This window comes from Lolium perenne, chromosome 4 (assembly GCF_019359855.2).
Source record: "Lolium perenne isolate Kyuss_39 chromosome 4, Kyuss_2.0, whole genome shotgun sequence".
In the NCBI taxonomy this organism is placed as follows: Eukaryota; Viridiplantae; Streptophyta; class Magnoliopsida; order Poales; family Poaceae; genus Lolium; species Lolium perenne.
This window is the reverse complement of record NC_067247.2, coordinates 246,274,157-246,291,371: the sequence shown is the minus strand read 5'-3', so window position 1 is coordinate 246,291,371 and position 17,215 is coordinate 246,274,157. Positions and strand designations below refer to the sequence as shown.

The following is a 17,215-nucleotide window of genomic DNA, read 5'->3' as shown; positions in this document are numbered from 1 at the left end:
TTTAGGAATCAGGAAGTAGTTTGCATCTGGCTCGGTATAAACTTATAATATTGGCGCATAAAAGCACCAAATTCAAACTTATGGGGCCCCAAAATTTTGGGGGGTGTTGTATGCCGACCTAATCGGCGCATACCAGGCGCCGCACACCCCCCAGCCGGGTTGTTGGGCCGGCCCAACATTACCAGTCCTTTTATTTTATTTATTTTTTTGCTTTTTTGTTTTTCTGTTCTATTTTTCTTTTTACGTTTTTTAAAAGCTGATTCTTTTTGAAACCGATTTTTCTTTAAAATCTGGAATTTTAAAATTTTAGTTTTTTCTGAAATTTAAATATTTTCAAAATTGGAACATTTTCGAAAATGATTTTTTTTTCATTTTTTTGATTTTTTTGAAATTTGATCATTTTTCGAATTTGAACATTTTTTTGACATTGAACATTTTTTCAGATTTTTTATTTTTTGTTCCTAATTTGAACATTTTTGAATATGAACATATTTTAAATTTGAACATTTTTTAAAATTTTGAACATTTTTCACGTTCGAACGATTTTCAAATTTAAACGGTTTTCAGATTTGAACATTTTTTAATTTAAACATTTTTTCAATTTGAACAATTTTTAAAATAATAAAGTTTTCAAATCTGAAAAATAAATATAAACAAAACCGAGAAGTGAAAAAACAGAAAAGAAAAATAGAAAAAGGAAATAGAAAAAGAAAAAGAAAAAAAAGAGAAAAAAACGGAAAAAGCCTGCATGCGCCAGGCCCACACCCGCGCGGGGTGTGTGCTGGTCGGTGTATAGGTTTCAAAAATTTCGGGGCCCTGTGTGGTTGTGTGTTCCCACACTGGCCGTAGATCTATGGGATCGGGCCTGCTTTGCCTGGCGGAATCCAAGGACCGGCAAGGCCCAGGGCCAGTTATGGCCTGATGGGCCTTATCCGTGAAATGTCGTTATATCGTGCACACTTGTTAGCATGCACGGTTTCAGCATCGTAGCATGATACCTTCCGTCGAGCACCTTCCATACTACCAAAGCATGCATCACGTCCCTTCAGGGACATCCGATAAAATTGGAAGCATGCATCACCGAATCGTCCTCAGCACGCGCGCCCAGTCTACAGTGGTGGTGCGAACCGCTGGCTGAGAAAGCATATTGCTGCTTGCAGCATGTCGTGAAAGGAAAACCAGAGCCAGATGTCCGGTGTTCCTTCTTCCACTGCATGTCTTCAGTTAACCCATTCAAAATTTTTTTGCCTGCAACTGTATACTTTGCGCGCTCTGTCACTCCAAAAATAGGGGCAGCGCATGGTAACCGCACGAGCCAACGTTCCAGCCACTCGCTCGTTCCCGATCGCAGTAGCAATCAACAACCCATGATCATTGGTATCGATCTACACAATTAACATCTTGTGTGGTGATCGATCTTGTTCATCTTCTTTATCGTCGATCGATCGAGGTGCCACTGGCCTGTTGTAGCGGTTGATGCTCGCGGCGGGTTACGTCGATGGCGGCGAGCTACGCGTGCCGGCGTCCCTGCGAGTCTTGTAGCACGAGGGCGATGGCGGGAAGTGTCGTCGGCCAGCCGGTGGCGCCGGGGCAAAGGGTGACGATCCTCACCATTGACGGTGGCGGCATCCGGGGCCTCATCCCAGGCACCATCCTTGCCTTCCTCGAAGCCAGGCTGCAGGAGCTGGACGGGCCGGACGTGCGCCTGGCGGACTACTTCGACTGCATCGCTGGGACGAGCACCGGCGGGCTCATCACCGCCATGATCACCGCGCCCGGCAAGCACAGGCGCCCGCTCTTCGCGGCCAAGGACATCAATCGCTTCTACCTCGAGAACGGCCCATACATTTTCCCCCAAAGGCGAGTCTCTCCATGGATTACTGTTTCGTGGACGAAAACGTACAGACGATCTCGTCATGCTGACTGAACTAGTGATTGATTGATGGGTCGTTGGTTGTGTCAGGAGGAGCGCGCTCGCGGCTGTGATCGCGTCGCTGCGGCGGCCGCGGTACAGCGGCAAGTACCTGCGCCGCAAGATCAGGGACATGTTGGGTGACACGAGGATCTGCGACACGCTCACCGACGTCGTCATCCCCACCTTCGATGTCAAGCTCCTCCAGCCCATCATCTTCTCCACATATGACGTACGTATGCTAATTTAAGTTTCGACGACTCATGATCATGATCCGATCGATTCGATCGTCAATCCTGGATCAGAAGTTCAAAACTGGCATCTGGGTAAAAACGTGGATCATGATGCAGGCCAGGAGCATGCCCCTGAAGAACGCGCTGCTAGCCGATGTCTGCATCAGCACATCCGCCGCTCCGACCTACCTCCCCGCCTACTACTTCCAGACCGCAGACGACAACGGCAAGACGCGCGAGTACAACCTCATCGACGGCGGTGTCGCGGCCAACAATCCGGTACGTAGCTAAATGTCCCTATGTCAGATGTTCAGTACATGGTGCCTTGCCTGAGCGCAAATGCGTTACCAGCTGATCACTAATTAAATTGTTTGATTGTGCGCGTGAGAGCTGCAGACGATGGTTACGATGACCCAGATCACCAAGAAGATGATTTGCAAGGACAGGGAGGAGCTGTACCCGGTGAAACCGTCGGACTGCGGCAAGTTCCTCGTGCTGTCCATCGGGACGGGGTCGACGTCCGACCAGGGGCTGTACACGGCGGAGCAGTGCTCCCGGTGGGGCATCATCCGGTGGCTACGCAACAAGGGCATGGCACCCATCATCGACATCTTCATGGCGGCCAGCTCGGACCTCGTGGACATCCACGCCGCCGTGCTCTTCCAGTCGCTGCACAGCGACGGCAACTACCTCCGCATCCAGGACAACTCGCTCCGGGGTCCGGCGGCCACGGTGGACGCGGCGACGCCCGAGAACATGAGGGAGCTCGTCAGGATCGGCGAGCGGATGCTGGCTCAGCGTGTGTCGAGGGTGAACGTGGAGACGGGGAGGTACGAGGAGGTGCAGGGTGCCGGGAGCAACGCCGACGCGCTTGCCGGGTTCGCCAGGCAGCTCTCCGAAGAGAGGAAGACCAGGTTCGGGCGCCGGCGCAGGAGTACCATGCGTGGGGCTGGCTGTTCGAGATCCAGCTGCTGATCTTGTAAGTTTTTTATGTGTGCCAACGTCTCAGCAATCGATGTACAGATAGATCTTTTTTTGTTTTTTTGCGGGATCAACACCGGTGTTGTCCTGTTAGTGATGATTGATTAAAATTTAAACGCCATCTTTTTACTAGCTAGGGAGCCGAAGCTATATTGCTCATACATGGTTAGGCTTATTATCTCCACTGTCTAACCGCGTCTGTTAGCCCTTGAAGGCGTTCTTAGACGCTAACTTTTTGGTGAAAAAAATTACTCCCTCCGGATCCAAATTTACTAACTCGTAAAATGTTGCATAAAATCTGTATAAACTCATAATGGTTAACTCTATTCTTTCTTTCTTGCCTATGTTTTATCTATATGCTCTTTAAAAGTGTACCAATAGGTAATTGCTGAAGTGGATAAATATAGAAGGCACAGAGACAAAGATTTGCAAAAGAAAAAAAAACCCACTTGCAGCTTGGGAGCTTGTCTGCAGGCCAAAGCTAATTTGCCCTGGGTAAAGATGTCTTGGGAACTTTATTACTCCTCATCTCTGCCTCCTGCCAGAACAAGAGAGGTCTCTTTTTGGTGGAGAGACTATTTGAAATTGTTGCCCAGATTCAAGGATATAGCACAGTGTGATTTTGTCCAAGGAAATTCCATTTTACTCTGGCAAGATAAATGGTCTGGCCCCCCTCTGAAAGATACTTGGCCACATATCTATTGCTTTTGTAAAGAAGAAGGCATTTCCCTTAAGCAAGTTTACTTGTGCCACATGCCTCTGATCTTTTCTTCCTTCCACTCTCTGAGGAAGGTTTGGTGCAGTTCCATCTCTTTCAGACTTTGCTGCTAAATCTTAAGCCAGCTATAGGTACATATACCTGGACAGTGATGGGTAATGTGCTGACCACAAAGGTCTCATCTGTTTATAGTTCCTTAATGGATTTTGGGGGCACAATTCCTGCTTTTAAATGGCTATGGCACAAAGCAAAAGCACAAAGTTTTCTTCTGGCTGCTGATTCATACTAGACTGAATACTAGAGCAATGCTTTAAAGAAAGAATTTCTTTATGGATAATTACACATGCATCATGTGTGATCATGCTGAGCTGGAATCTAGAAATCATCTTTTCTTCTACTGTCCATTTGCTAAGCTATGCTTGCAATATCTCTGCCTCTCTTGGACACCTCCTCATCAGCAGGATATTCAGAATATTATTACTAGCCTGAAGCATGAATTAAAAGTGCTTTTCTTCATGGAATTGATCATCCTGACTACATGGGCTATTTGGCTGATCAGGAATGATTTCATTTTCAAGGGTAGTACCCCAAACCTATACAGATGCAGGAAGATTTTTAAGGAGGAATTGGCTCTTCTTGTTCATAAGGCTACTAGGAAGTCTTATTTAGGGCTCAAAGCTTGGGTGGAGAGATTTAGATAATTCGGTACCCTATTTCCTCTTTCTCTTTTCTTTAGGCTTATGGCCTTTTAGATAGCATTTTGTTGTTTCTTTCCTCTAGCAATAGCCTTTTGTACAGTATTACTTTTTGAAAATTGTAAATATACAAAGTTGGTTGATTTGCCTAGAAAAAATGCATCAACTACTAGTTTGGATCAAGGGGAGAATCTTTCTTTGCAGGGAAAAAATTCCAGTCCTTTTTAACATAACACAACAATCTTGGAATCTTCTTTTAGGGATTTTTTGATTCATAGGATTGGTATAGAAATGGTGTAGGATTGAGATCCTATAGGAATTTTTTCTACACTGGTTGTTTTGATTTATATGAACATATCCTATAGGAGTCCTGTAGTGCAAATTCAATAGGAATAAGCATTAGGTCCTTCCTCAAGGAAAAATTCCTTTGGCACAATCAAAAACAACTTAATGACTCATCTTCCTATAGGATTTTAACTAGCCATGACATCCCAATCCAATGCTTTCCTATTCCTATGATTTTCCTATCCCATGAATCAAAGGAGGCCTTAGAATTTGTTGCTTTGCCATTTGGTTGCCTTTCATTAGATTCCCTTTTCTTTTTGAGGATGCCCTCCATTGGATTCCTGTTGCGCCCGGAGTACCATTTGCCTAAGATTATCGGCCCAATTACTCAAAGGCTTCCATTAGCTGTACAAGACTAGATACAAAGACAACAGAAAAGGCGGGTGACCGGGTAGAAAACAAATAGTCGCCTTTAATATTGATCGGTTTATTTAAATAGGAAAATTCAGATCCTCCAATTTGCATCCTATAGCCCTCGCACTACTAGGAAAAGGATTAGCCGTAAGATGGGCGTCAGTGGTGCACCACAGAAGCAGTGCGCCACTACTACTTAGTAGTGGCGCACCAAAAAATGGTGCTCCAATGGTAAAAATATAGCAGCGGCGCACTGCTTAAGGGGTGCGCCATCCCTAAAGGGCGACCAGAGCCCACCTCCCTCCCCAACTTAGTAATGGCGCACTGCAGAGTGGTGCACCATTGCTATCTTGACTAGCTATGGCGCACTGCTATGTGGTGCGCCACTGCTAATAGGTGGGCCAGGGGCTTCTACAGGTAAGAACCTTAGCAATGGCGCACTAGGTTGGGGTGCGCCACTACTAGCACCCAAACTACTAAGTGGTGCGCCACTGCTAACCTGGCACCAACCACCACTTAGTAGTTTGGGTGCTGGTGCCAGGTTAGCCATTTCCCAAGTGACCAATGCTTCTTCATTACCGACCCGCAAAATCCCAGCCGTGTTGTCATGAGGAGAGGCAAAAGGAGCATCATCGGAATGGATGGAGCCGCCAACGAGCTAGACTGCGACCAGTACGGCGACCTGAAAATGGAAGATGACGATGACGATGAAGCACCATGCACAACAAGAAGAAGCAGGACCACCCTACCTAATAAAGGTCGTTCAAGAGAAGAAGTCAAGGAGTTCCGTAGCTAAATTATTCAACTGCGAGAAAGAAGGGAAAGAAGATTGTGAAAAGATAATTATGTATCATTTTTCGTATGAATAATGGATGTCATATTGTTAATCTACACATTATACCAATCAAAATAGACATATAATTTAAATTTTTGGATATTTCTAGATTCTTTTAAATATTCTACATAATTATAATTATTTATGCCTTTTATTTTTGTGTATTCTGCTATTTATTACTGGGTTAAATCATTTTTTTAAAAGGTAAGAAAATTGGGTCCGCTAGGGTTCAAACCTGGCCGGCAAGGGTAAACCAAATAGGGGACATATAGCTAGCCAGTGCGGTCAATGCGGATCTTGTTAACTGTACGAGCCGAGTTGATTTTGACCCTACCCTAAAGAGGCAGTGCCTAGGGGGGGGGGGGGTGGGGGGTCAGGGACTTAGGCAAATCCACCCCGTCATTCCCCTTTGATTCATCACTGTGGCCAGATCCCCTCGACCCCCTCCTCCCACCGGCAGCAAGAACCCCTCGACTTCGATCCCCCTCCTCCCACCGGTGGCCTCTCCCCCTCGATTTACCCTGGGCGACCGCCTCTACCACATCATCTGCGACCTCTTCCTCGACCTCGCCGCAGAGGAGCAGCACCTCGTCTGAGACCTCGTCCCCAAACTCGCCGCGGAGAAGCAGCACACCACGCGCGTGTCGTGGAGCAGCAGCAGGAGAAGCACGCCCCGTCGCCGCCGCATCCTTCCAAGGTAGCCAGTGTCGCGGATGCCCCTCCTCCTCCTGCTGCTCGGTGTTAACTGCTTGCTGCTGCTGCTAGGTCCCTAGGTTGCTTGCTCCTGCTGCTCCCCTCCTCTGTAATTGCTCAAGTACTCTGCAAATGCAATATTTGGGTGATGTTCCTTCACTTACAGTTTAATTAACATGTAGCAAAATGCAATATTTGGGTGATGTTCCTTCACTTACAAGGAATTTATAATATGCACACTACTAGTATTGCAGTAATATTCAGCTAAATCCTAATTCAACTAAAATGCAAGTTAATTCAACTAAAAGATGCTTCCCCTTGAAGTAGTTATTTGCTTGCTTGCTTGATGATGTTGTTCCACAATGTTGTTGCTTGCTTGCTGATGTTGTTCTGGGTATCTGTTGCTTGTTGTTGCTACACTAGCTATTGCATGCTACTGGTAGCTTGTTGCTGCTAGTTGCTGCTGTTGGTAGCTTGCTGCTGCTACTAGCTACTGCATGCTCTAGCTGCTGCAAGAAAGAAGAAAGCAGAAATACTGAAGATAAGAGAAAATTAAAATACTTAAAACTAGACATAAGGATTTAAGTTAACAACAAACAAACTGATGATTACCTGGAGTAGCAACAACGGCATGTCTTTCTTGGAAACAACAGACTGAATACTCTATCATATATTAAACAATATGGAACATCTGTAGTGTTGCTGCTAGCTGCTTGCTAGCTTGCTATTGCTAGGTTACTTGCTAGCTTGCTGCTGCTAGATGTTGCTGCTAACATATTCTCTGAATAATACCATTCATAGATAAATTTGACAGTATATATAATTTGCAGTACCATTACCAATTTGGTATGCTAGCTTGTTCAATTTTTTATGAAAAATGATGGTCTGGTTTTTTATGGAACCTGATGTATATGTGTAGTGAGGTTTTTTATGGAACCTGATTTATATGGGCAGAACGTGAGGTTTTTTATGAAACCTGATGTATATGGTCTAGTTTTGTTTATGAAACCTGATGTACATGGGACCTTTGCTGCTGAAATGAGCTATATATGGTGTATATGTGGTGTCCTATGCATGGTTTTAGGTATTTTCTTGTGCAGGGATCAAATGAGTTGCCCATTATCATCGAAATGTTGATTCATTTCCATTTTGGCGAAAATGGTGCACTCATATGTCCATAATTTAGCAAAAGTCATGCCTAATTTTTCTGTGATTTGTTCCGCTAGCTATATGCATTTTTTCCTATTTAGTGCGAACATGGCCGACAACGCTGAGGCCGGCGGCAGCAAGCCATTCTGGATGCTGTCCGCTGAAATGGAGGAGAGGGAGTCACAACCTCGCCGAGACGACGGAGGGGATGATGACGATGATCCCGAGTACAGAACCGATGGTGATGGTAATGCCGAGGATGACACCAGCGATGGTGATGCCGAGGAGGACAACACGGATGGCGGCAAACACACAGACAGCGGCCAACTGAAGAGGCAACGGAAGGAGCATCGCCCGAATATGCTCGACACCATGAAGCAGGCAATCACCGAAGTGAGCGCCAATGGGCATCCAACGCTGCCCCCTGAATTAGTCAAAGGGTACGCGTCACAACTCGGGTGCATCTTCCGGAGCACCGTCTCGATCAACACCGAGAACCTCAGGCATCCTAACCGAGCGAATTTGCGCTCCCTCCTCTTCACGAAACTGCACGAATGATACCCGTTGCCGGTTGACTGCTCAGATAAACGTCTCGGGCGGAATAAAGTGCACAATGCCGCCCTCACGAAGATGAGCACCGCCCTCGCTAGTTGGAGGAACCGAGTGAAGAAAATGATTCAGAAAGGTGATAGTTACGAGAATATCAAGGAGACAAATTATTCGATCACCGAGTAAGACTACAATGATTCCAAGATCAAGTGCGAGAGCGAGTCAACCTCGGATTCTAGTCAGTGGGGGAAGGACATGTGGAAACTGAACTTAGGCACCCACAAACTTGGTCCTGGCGGATTTAGGGTGGCGCAACTGAAATGGGATGCCGAGGATGAGGAGCATTTGAGGAACGGCCTCGAACCCCTCTTTGTAAAATACAAAGACAAGCAAACCAGGAACTATCTCAGGGCCCGGTATGGTATTGACCCGAAAACAAAGGAGATTGTAAGGGTATATTGCCCCTGTGTGTGGTTTTGGTAATCAATGACAACCCCTATGGACTAATGTTTTCATTGAGTTTATATGAAGGAATATTCCATAGGTACTACTTGTATTCCATGTGTTGGATTCAAGTATGGATGCCACGAAGATAAAGATACACCTTGTGCATTGGCATAAAGATCATCGATCAAGATAGTATGATAGAGCATGAGAAGATACAAGGTTGACCAATACAAAGAGTGAAGAATAGATTCAAGTTTGCTCAACCCATGAAGCATGAAGAATGTGCCACGTGAAGTCACGTGGTATGCCCATGAGTGGATGACGGCAAGTTGTGATCGTCATCAAGGTTGAGTTGGGCAAGTTCAAGTTGAGCATTTCGAGAGGATCATATGCTTGATGCTTGCCGTCCATTTGATGATAATGGACATGTGAAGATGTACAACAATGGAGCTTTCCCATCATATTGTATGTGGGAGCATTTGTGAGTCTTCACGAAGTAACGATGATCAAGTAAGGCATTCCGGCTTGAGTGGAGCTTGAAGAGCTATCATCAAGATCAAGCGGGATGTGCAAGGCAATGGTATGGCCTTTCTAGGTTTTCCTTTTACCGGTCTCAAGGTGGTTGTTGGGAGATCGGATTATAGGATAGATAGCCGCACTATCGAGAGGGGCTTTCGGTTGGGTAACTTAATCACATCGTCTTAGGGAGCTCAACCCTTTGCATGCTTTGCATTCCATAAATCTTGTTGCTTGGTGTTTCTCTGTGTGAGGTTCTTGAGCTTGTTGCTAGCTTTACAACAAGCCCAAGTTCATCGAAAACGGAATCCATATGGATCTTCTATTGCGTTTTCGAGCTTGGAGGTTTTACCGGTGTTTCATTTATAGATAAGTCAAAACATTCATCTTATGGTTTTTACTCTGTGGGTGGACAATTATGTTTCTATGCATAAAGTTGTAGGGCTTGTTGTCCTGATTCCAACAAGCCCAAGATCATCGAAATCGGAGTCCGGACGCAAAAGTTATCATGGTTTTTGTAAAACATGTTTTCATGATTGGCCCGGTGCCTCGCCCGGCGTGACCGGCCGTCCCACCGGATGGCCCGGTTTAACCCGGCCCCTGGACTGGTGCCAACCGGGACATGTACTGTAAGTCCCCGATCCGCCCGGTCACGGCCCGGCCTCAGGTCCGGTTTGGACCAGGCGGCCCGGTCTGTGGCCCGGTCGGACCGGCTCTCACGCCAGGCATCCCGGTGCCTGGCCTGGTCGACCAGCTCTCACGCCAGGCGTCCCAGTGCCTGGCCCAGTCGACCAGCTCTCACGCCAGGCAGCCCGGTCTGTGGCCCGGTCGACAAGCTCCCACGCCAGGCGTCCCGGTCCCTGGCCCGGTTGACCAGGCTGCTGACCAGGCTGCACGAAAAACTTCCAGATCTGCCCCAAACGGTCATATTTCGTTTGGCTATAAAAGGGGCTTATTCCCCAACATTTTTCTAGGGTTCTAGAGCACGTTTTTTTACCACCATTGTTGAACCTCTTGAGCTTTCTTCGTCTCCCTTCCCTCCCATGATTCTTGCTCATTCTTGAGGGATCTAAGAGAGGAGATCTAGATCTACAACCTCCACCAATCCATTTCTCCTCTAAGTGAGGGAAACTCTTGGGATCTAGATCTTGGAGTCTTTTGTTGACTTTCCCCATTGTTCTTCCTCTCCAATCTCATCCTAGAATTTGTTGCTTGGGTGGGATTTGAGTGTGATGGACTTGAACATCTCTAGTGTTCTTGCTTTGCATCATTGCATAGTGTTGAGCTCTCCACCACGATTAGTTCGAGTGAGAGACCGTGAGCTTGTTACTCTTGGAGGGAGACCTCCTAGTTGGCTTGGTTGGTGCCCCGGTGATCTCTTCGTGGAAGATTGTGAAGGGGCCCGGGCTTCTCCTTCGTGGAGCTTGTGAAGTGGTTGTGGAGCTTGCCATCTCCGGAGCGGAGGAAAAGCTAACCATAAGGAAAGGGCCATTATCCTTCGTGAGTGTGGTTCGGAGAATAGGGTGAGCCTTCGTGACGCGGGGAATCCTTTGTGGGACCTCCACTCCTCCAAACGTGACGTACCTTCTTGCAAAGGAAGGGAACACGGGAATACATCCTCGTCTTCGTGTGCCTCGGTTATTTCTATACCCGAGCTCTCTTTCCTTGTGATAGCCATCGTGTTTGAAGTACATATATCTTGCTATCACTTGTGCTACATATATCTTGTGCCTATCTTGCTTAGCTCTATTTGCTATTGTTACACTTAGTTGAGCTTAGCATACACTACAAGAAAAGTTGCCATGGCCGACGAAGTTGAAGTCGCGCCGTGGTTGCTGGTGTACCATGGCCGACGATTTTGGGTCTGTCCGTTGTGCATGTCAAAACGTTTTTTTTCTCGTTTTTGAGGCCACCTAGCCCGACGAAACCGGCCAAAACGTTGCGTATGGTGGCCCGAGACGTGGTGCATCTCGAATCCTCGGGTTCGCCGGCCGAGTCAACGCAAATCCGCACCGCCGAGGGATGTAGGGCCCAGATGGCAGCCTCTCTGGCATTGTTTTTTTTCTCGATCGCGCCATCTCGTTCAACGCTCTCCGATCGAGCCGTTTACGATGCAGGATCATGGGTCCCGCATGTCATCCTCTATGAACCAAAATTCTTTCTATTCTTGGATTTTTTTGACCCCCTGATTTCTGGCTACTTCCTTTTTCTTTTGATCCCTTGCCGCCTTGGAAACGTTGATACCGCCGCTGCTAATTGGGACCCGCATGTCATCCTCTATGAGCAATCAACTTTCTTTTCTTGGAGTTTTTTTTGGCACCTCAAATTTGGTCACTTGCCTTTTTCTTTCGATCCCCTGCCGCCTCTCAAACGGTGATACCGCTGCTGCTAAATGGGACCCGCATGTCATCCTCTATGTACTATAAAACTTTCTTTTCTTGGATTTTTTTGGCACCTCATATTTGGTCACTTACCTTTTTCTTTCGATCCCCTGCCGCCTCTCAAACGGTGAGACCGCTGCTGCTAAATGGGACCCGCATGTCGTCCTCTATGTACTATAAAACTTTCTTTTCTAGGATTTTTTTTGGAACCTCATATTTGGTCACTTGCCTTTTTCTTTCGATCCCGTGCAGCCTCTCAAACGGTGATACCGCTGCTGCTAAATGGGACCCGCATGTCATCCTCTATGTACAATCAAGTTTCTTTTCTTGAATTATTTTTGGCTCCTGATATTTGGTCACTTGCATTTTTCTTTCGATCTCATGCCACGTTGAGGACCCTGCAGGCTCATGGGACCCGCATGTCATCCTCTATGTACAATAAATTTCTTTTCTTGGATTATTTTTGGCTCCTGATATTTGGTCACTTGCCTTTTTCTTTCGATCCCGTGCAGCCTCTCAAACGGTGATACCGCTGCTGCTAAATGGGACCCGCATGTCATCCTCTATGTACACTCAAGTTTCTTTTCTTGAATTTTTGGCTCCTGATATTTGGTCACTTGCCTTTTTCTTTCGATCTCATGCCACGTTTGAAACGTTGAGGAACCTGCTGGCTCATGGGACCCGCATGTCATCCTCTATGTGCTATAAAAGTTTATTTTCTTGGGTTTTTTTTTCACCCTCTGATTTTTGGCTATTTCCTTTTCCTTTTGATCCCCTGCCGCCTTGGAAACGTTGAGTAAGCTGCTGACTCATGGGACCCGCATGTCATCCTCTATGTACAATCAACTTTCTTTTTCTTTTGATCTCAAGCCGCATTTGAAACGTTGAGACCACTGCTGCTAATTGGGACCCGCATGTCATCCTCTATGTACAATAAAGTTTTTTTTTGGATTATCTTTGGCTCCTGATATTTTGTCACTTGCCTTTTTCTTTCGATCTCATGCCGCCTTTGAAATGTTGAGTAAGCTGCTGGCTCATGGGTCCCGCATGTCATCCTCTACGAACAATAAAAGTTTCCTTTCTTGGAGTTATTTTTGACCCCTAATTTCTGGCTATTTGCCTTTTTCTTTTGATCTCCTGCCCCCTTTGAAACGATGAGGACACTGTTGGCAGGTCGGTCCCACATGTCATCCTCTGTGAACAATAAAAGTTTCCTTTGATGGATTTATTTTGAACCCCTAATTAATTTCGGGATATTTCCTTTTTTCCTTTGATCCCCTACCGCCTTGGAATCGTTGAGGATGCTGTTGACCACCAAAACCCACCGACGAGTAGCGACGGGCAACACAAAGAGCCGGGAGGCTCCCAGGACTGCTGGTGGGCCCTGGTCCCTCGGGCGACGGCCCGCAAAGATCCGGCACGCACGTCCGATGCTGGTGCAAGGGCGTGCCACCTGACCTATACCTGGTCAGGAAGGTGATGGATCGCTTCGACTAGTTTCCTATATGGCATACATGTAAACATTAAATACGAGCCTCGATCGGCTCTCAGGTTGTCCTGTGAATCGGCTCAAGGAGCCGATCCACCCATGATTCGTATGAGATCTACGATGACATGGTGGTCCTGCTTGATCAATATTAAGTTAAAACGATCTACGACGATCTAGGGTTTTCACCACATAACCGGAACGTCCTACACGTAATTGAGCCTGGCAAACACGAAAGATGATAATAAACCAGTCCTAGACAAGGCCTAAAAACCAACGTGGAGTTGATTCCCGGAACATCTTCTCTAGGACTAGCAAACTATACCTTACGTGCTACTGGATCCTTCAACCCGTTTGCAAGGCCTAACTATGCAGATATCAAACTAATCCTTGAAGAACAAGGAGCAATCGTAATGGATCGAATCTACTAAACAATGATTAAGCAAGGTGCCACCCTTGCACCTAAGATCGGTACAAGGGTGGCTAGATATCTAGGGGTAGCAAGACTAATCAAATACATCGAGAACTTACCGATGCTAACCCTAACATATCCATGATAACGGTGTTGCTCGCCATCAAAAAGGCTTCAGTACGAGCAACACATGAATAACGAATAAACAAGATTCTGCCTAGAACGCAAGATGCGATCTAGGCAGCATAGCGCTTACCCGGAAGAAACCCTCGAAACAAGGGGTGGCGATGCGCCTAGATTGGTTTGTTGTGAACATGATCGTCTTCTTTCTCAATAACCCTAGATACATATTTATAGTCCGTAGACTTTCTAACTTGGGAATAATCCCAACCGTGTACGAGCTAAACTCTATCTTTTAATCCTAACCGACACGTATCCTACTATATTTACAGATACACGGGCAATTTAGCCCAAACTCTTTATACAAGGCCGATTCATGAACATTTTCTACGTATATTTGTTAAGCCCATCTCAATCACGGCCCACCTCTGATTTGGTTAAAATCTGGTGATAACAGATGCTGCTTCCTCATGGGTCCCGCATGTCATCCTCTCATAACGGTAAATATTTCTTTTCTTGGATTTTGTTGACCAAACGATTTTTGGCTTATTTTTTCTTTCGATCTCCTGCAGCCTTTAAAACGTTCAGGGCGCTGCTGGCTCACGGGTCCCACATGTCAACCTCTATGAACAATAAACGCTGAGGATGCTGCTGCCTCATGGGTCCCGCATGTCATCCTCTCAGAACGAAAATGTTTCTTTTCTTGGATTTTTTACCAACAGATTTTTGGTTTATTTTTTCTTTTCATCCCCTGCCGCCTTTAAAACATTGACGACGCTGCTGGCTCATGGGTCCCCGATGTCAGCCTCCCCGTACAAGAAACATGTGATATCTTGATTATTTTGCAGACAATAAACATTGTATTTCGCTCTGAGCTATTGCAAACGGATAAATTAAATCTTTATTTTTACATAAACAAACTTATATGTTGAATCTCCTTGTTTTGTGTTTTTGCGAAGCATAGGACTTTCCTATTTTTTTTAGAAAAATCCGAACTTTCCTGTTTTGGAGTGGGCTGAAATTGTACGAGTCAAAAGGCCCAGCAGGATAGTTCGAAGGCCCAGATGTCCAGATGCAGCCCAATTGAAATCTTTCTTTTCTTGGATTTTTTTTCACCCCCTGATTTCTGGCTACTTCATTTTTCTTTTGGTCCTGTGCCGCCTTGGAAATGTTGAGACCGCTGCTGCAAAATGGGACCCGCATGTCATCCTCTATGTACAATAAAATCTCTTTTCTTGGATTATTTTTGGCTCCTGATATTTGGTCACTTGCCTTTTTCTTTCGATCCCGCGCAGCCTCTCAAACGGTGAGACCGCTACTGCTAAATGGGACCCGCATGTCATCCTCTATGTACAATCAAGTTTCTTTTCTTGAATTATTTTTGGCTCCTGATATTTGGTCACTTGCCTTTTTCTTTCGATCTCATGCCACGTTTGAAACGTTGAGGAACCTGCAGGATCATGGGACCCGCATGTCATCCTCTATGTACTATAAAACTTTCTTTTCTTGAATTATTTTTGGCTCCTCATATTTGGTCACTTGCCTTTTCCTTTCGATCTCATGCCACATTTGAAACGTTGAGGAACCTGCTAGCTCATGGGACCCGCATGTCATCCTCTATGTCCATCAACTTTATTTTCTTGGATTTTTTTGACCCCCTAATTTCTGGCTACTTTCTTTTTCTTTTGATCTCAAGCCGCATTTGAGCGGGTCACAGAAGTTAACCGAGATGAGCACTTTGGTCACACAAGATCTAATAACGCAGGCGCTGGTCACTTTGGGCAAACTTATGAGCAAACTGGTCACTTCCGTTGCTCGGCCGCTAACGTTGCTGACGTGGCACGTTGATTGGCGTTAGAGGACGTCTGACCACCTGTAGTTTTGCACAAACCCCCCAGAGAAGTGAGGAAGTGTTCTTTTCAGTCCAGAACAACTCTGCTCGGTTCGGCTCCCGTGGGATACGACATGCAGGCGACGGGTGACTTTGCCGCCGACGACCCGGGCGGCGGCGGAAGCCGCGACGGGGAGCAACGGCGATCGCCGGAAGACGAAGTCCCTCCTCGTCGGCGAGATCCATGGATGGAGGCACCAGACTACGGTGAGTGCGATGATCTGTGAGTAGATTTGGGGAATTTTTTTAGGGTTCGATCTCCTCAAATTTAGATCAAAATTAGTGGTTGTTTGATGAATGTCGTGTCTTCTAGTAGGCATAAAATCTTAGGGCTAAAGTTGTAACGTCGAATTTTAGTTGATTATGGTCCGTACCAGTTGGTAGTGTCTCTGCATTGCGCCCATGGAAAAAATGTTGATTTCTTATGAAATTTACTTGATTTCTGTTGCAAATTAGGTCCAAGTGATGATCGATTCAGTTTAGAAGTTAACCATGGAGGCTTCTTCTGTGGCATGGGAAGGAATAGAACATATCTGGATACAAAAGTGGATGTTTTCGATGAACTCAGCCGGTGCAGTTTCAGTTGTTACCATCTGGACTATATTCTCAAGGATTTGGGATACAACACTAGTGATACTAGCTTAAGGGTCTACTGGTGCAAGCCTGGGTGTACAGTTGGAGACGGTTTGGTGGCAATCAAGTGGGACAAAGATGCAGATAAGATGAAGACATGCTCAATCGAAGAAAAGAAACTGACTGTTTATGTTGATCATGTGAATCTGCTGGAGAAACAGAGATGGGATGATGTTGTTCTTCAGCCAATGCCACTGCCGGCAGTTATAAGTCCATCAAAACCTGTGAAGAAGCGACGAATGGACGATGATGAGGAAGCCAAAAATGCAGCAAAAGGAAAATTGCCTATGTCTGTTGAAGAGGAGCTTGAAGATGAAGCATATTGTGCTGCTGATAGTTCGGATGATGAGAAGGCATCTGTTCTATCTTCATGCAGTGGAAATTCAGATTTGGACAGTGACTTTGCTGATTCAGATTATGATTTTGATGAAGACGATGATCAGTTCAAGAAGCATGTCGATGAAGATGTGACAGATGATTTAGTTGCGAAGGGTAGTCAAAAGTTTGTGAGCCAACCTGAGCTGGATATTGGAGAAGAAGAGCTCGAGCTGGCCGAGGAGATGAATGGAGGACTGACATACAAGTGGAAGACTTTCAACAAGCTGACAGATATGCACAATCCAACTTTCAAACTAGGAATGGTTTTCTGTGATGTGAAGGAGTTGAGAGCTGCAATTGCAATGTACTGTGTGAGGAATAGAAGGCAGCTAAAGAAGAAGAGGAACAACAAGATAAGAGTTGAAGTTGGATGCAGGCCCAACTGTAATTGGAAATTGATTGCGACTAAACAGACCAGAAAAGATGGGTCTTTTGTTGTGACCAAATTAATTGACAAACACGACTGTGAGAGGGTATGGGAGGTGAA

The 17,215-nt window shown here is 45.9% G+C and overlaps 1 protein-coding gene across 1 annotated transcript; it reads left to right on the top strand.

The window, feature by feature from the left end:
* Window positions 1-869: 869 nt before the first annotated feature.
* LOC127329985 (patatin-like protein 1) lies at window positions 870-3,382 on the top strand. The gene is made up of 4 exons (XM_051356363.2): window positions 870-1,860; window positions 1,964-2,144; window positions 2,263-2,424; window positions 2,542-3,382. Exons 1-4 carry the CDS (start codon window positions 1,499-1,501, stop codon window positions 3,118-3,120), a joined length of 1,284 nt encoding a protein of 427 aa, XP_051212323.1. The 5' UTR covers window positions 870-1,498; the 3' UTR covers window positions 3,121-3,382.
* Window positions 3,383-17,215: the final 13,833 nt, after the last annotated feature.

Coding starts and splice junctions, on each gene's coding strand:
- LOC127329985 (XM_051356363.2), top strand. CDS start 1,499: ATGGCGGCGAGCTACGCGTGCCGGCGTCCCTGCGAGTCTTGTAGCACG. Junction 1,861..1,963: donor CCATACATTTTCCCCCAAAG/GCGAGTCTCTCC, acceptor TGGTTGTGTCAG/GAGGAGCGCGCTCGCGGCTG. Junction 2,145..2,262: donor TCATCTTCTCCACATATGAC/GTACGTATGCTA, acceptor ATCATGATGCAG/GCCAGGAGCATGCCCCTGAA.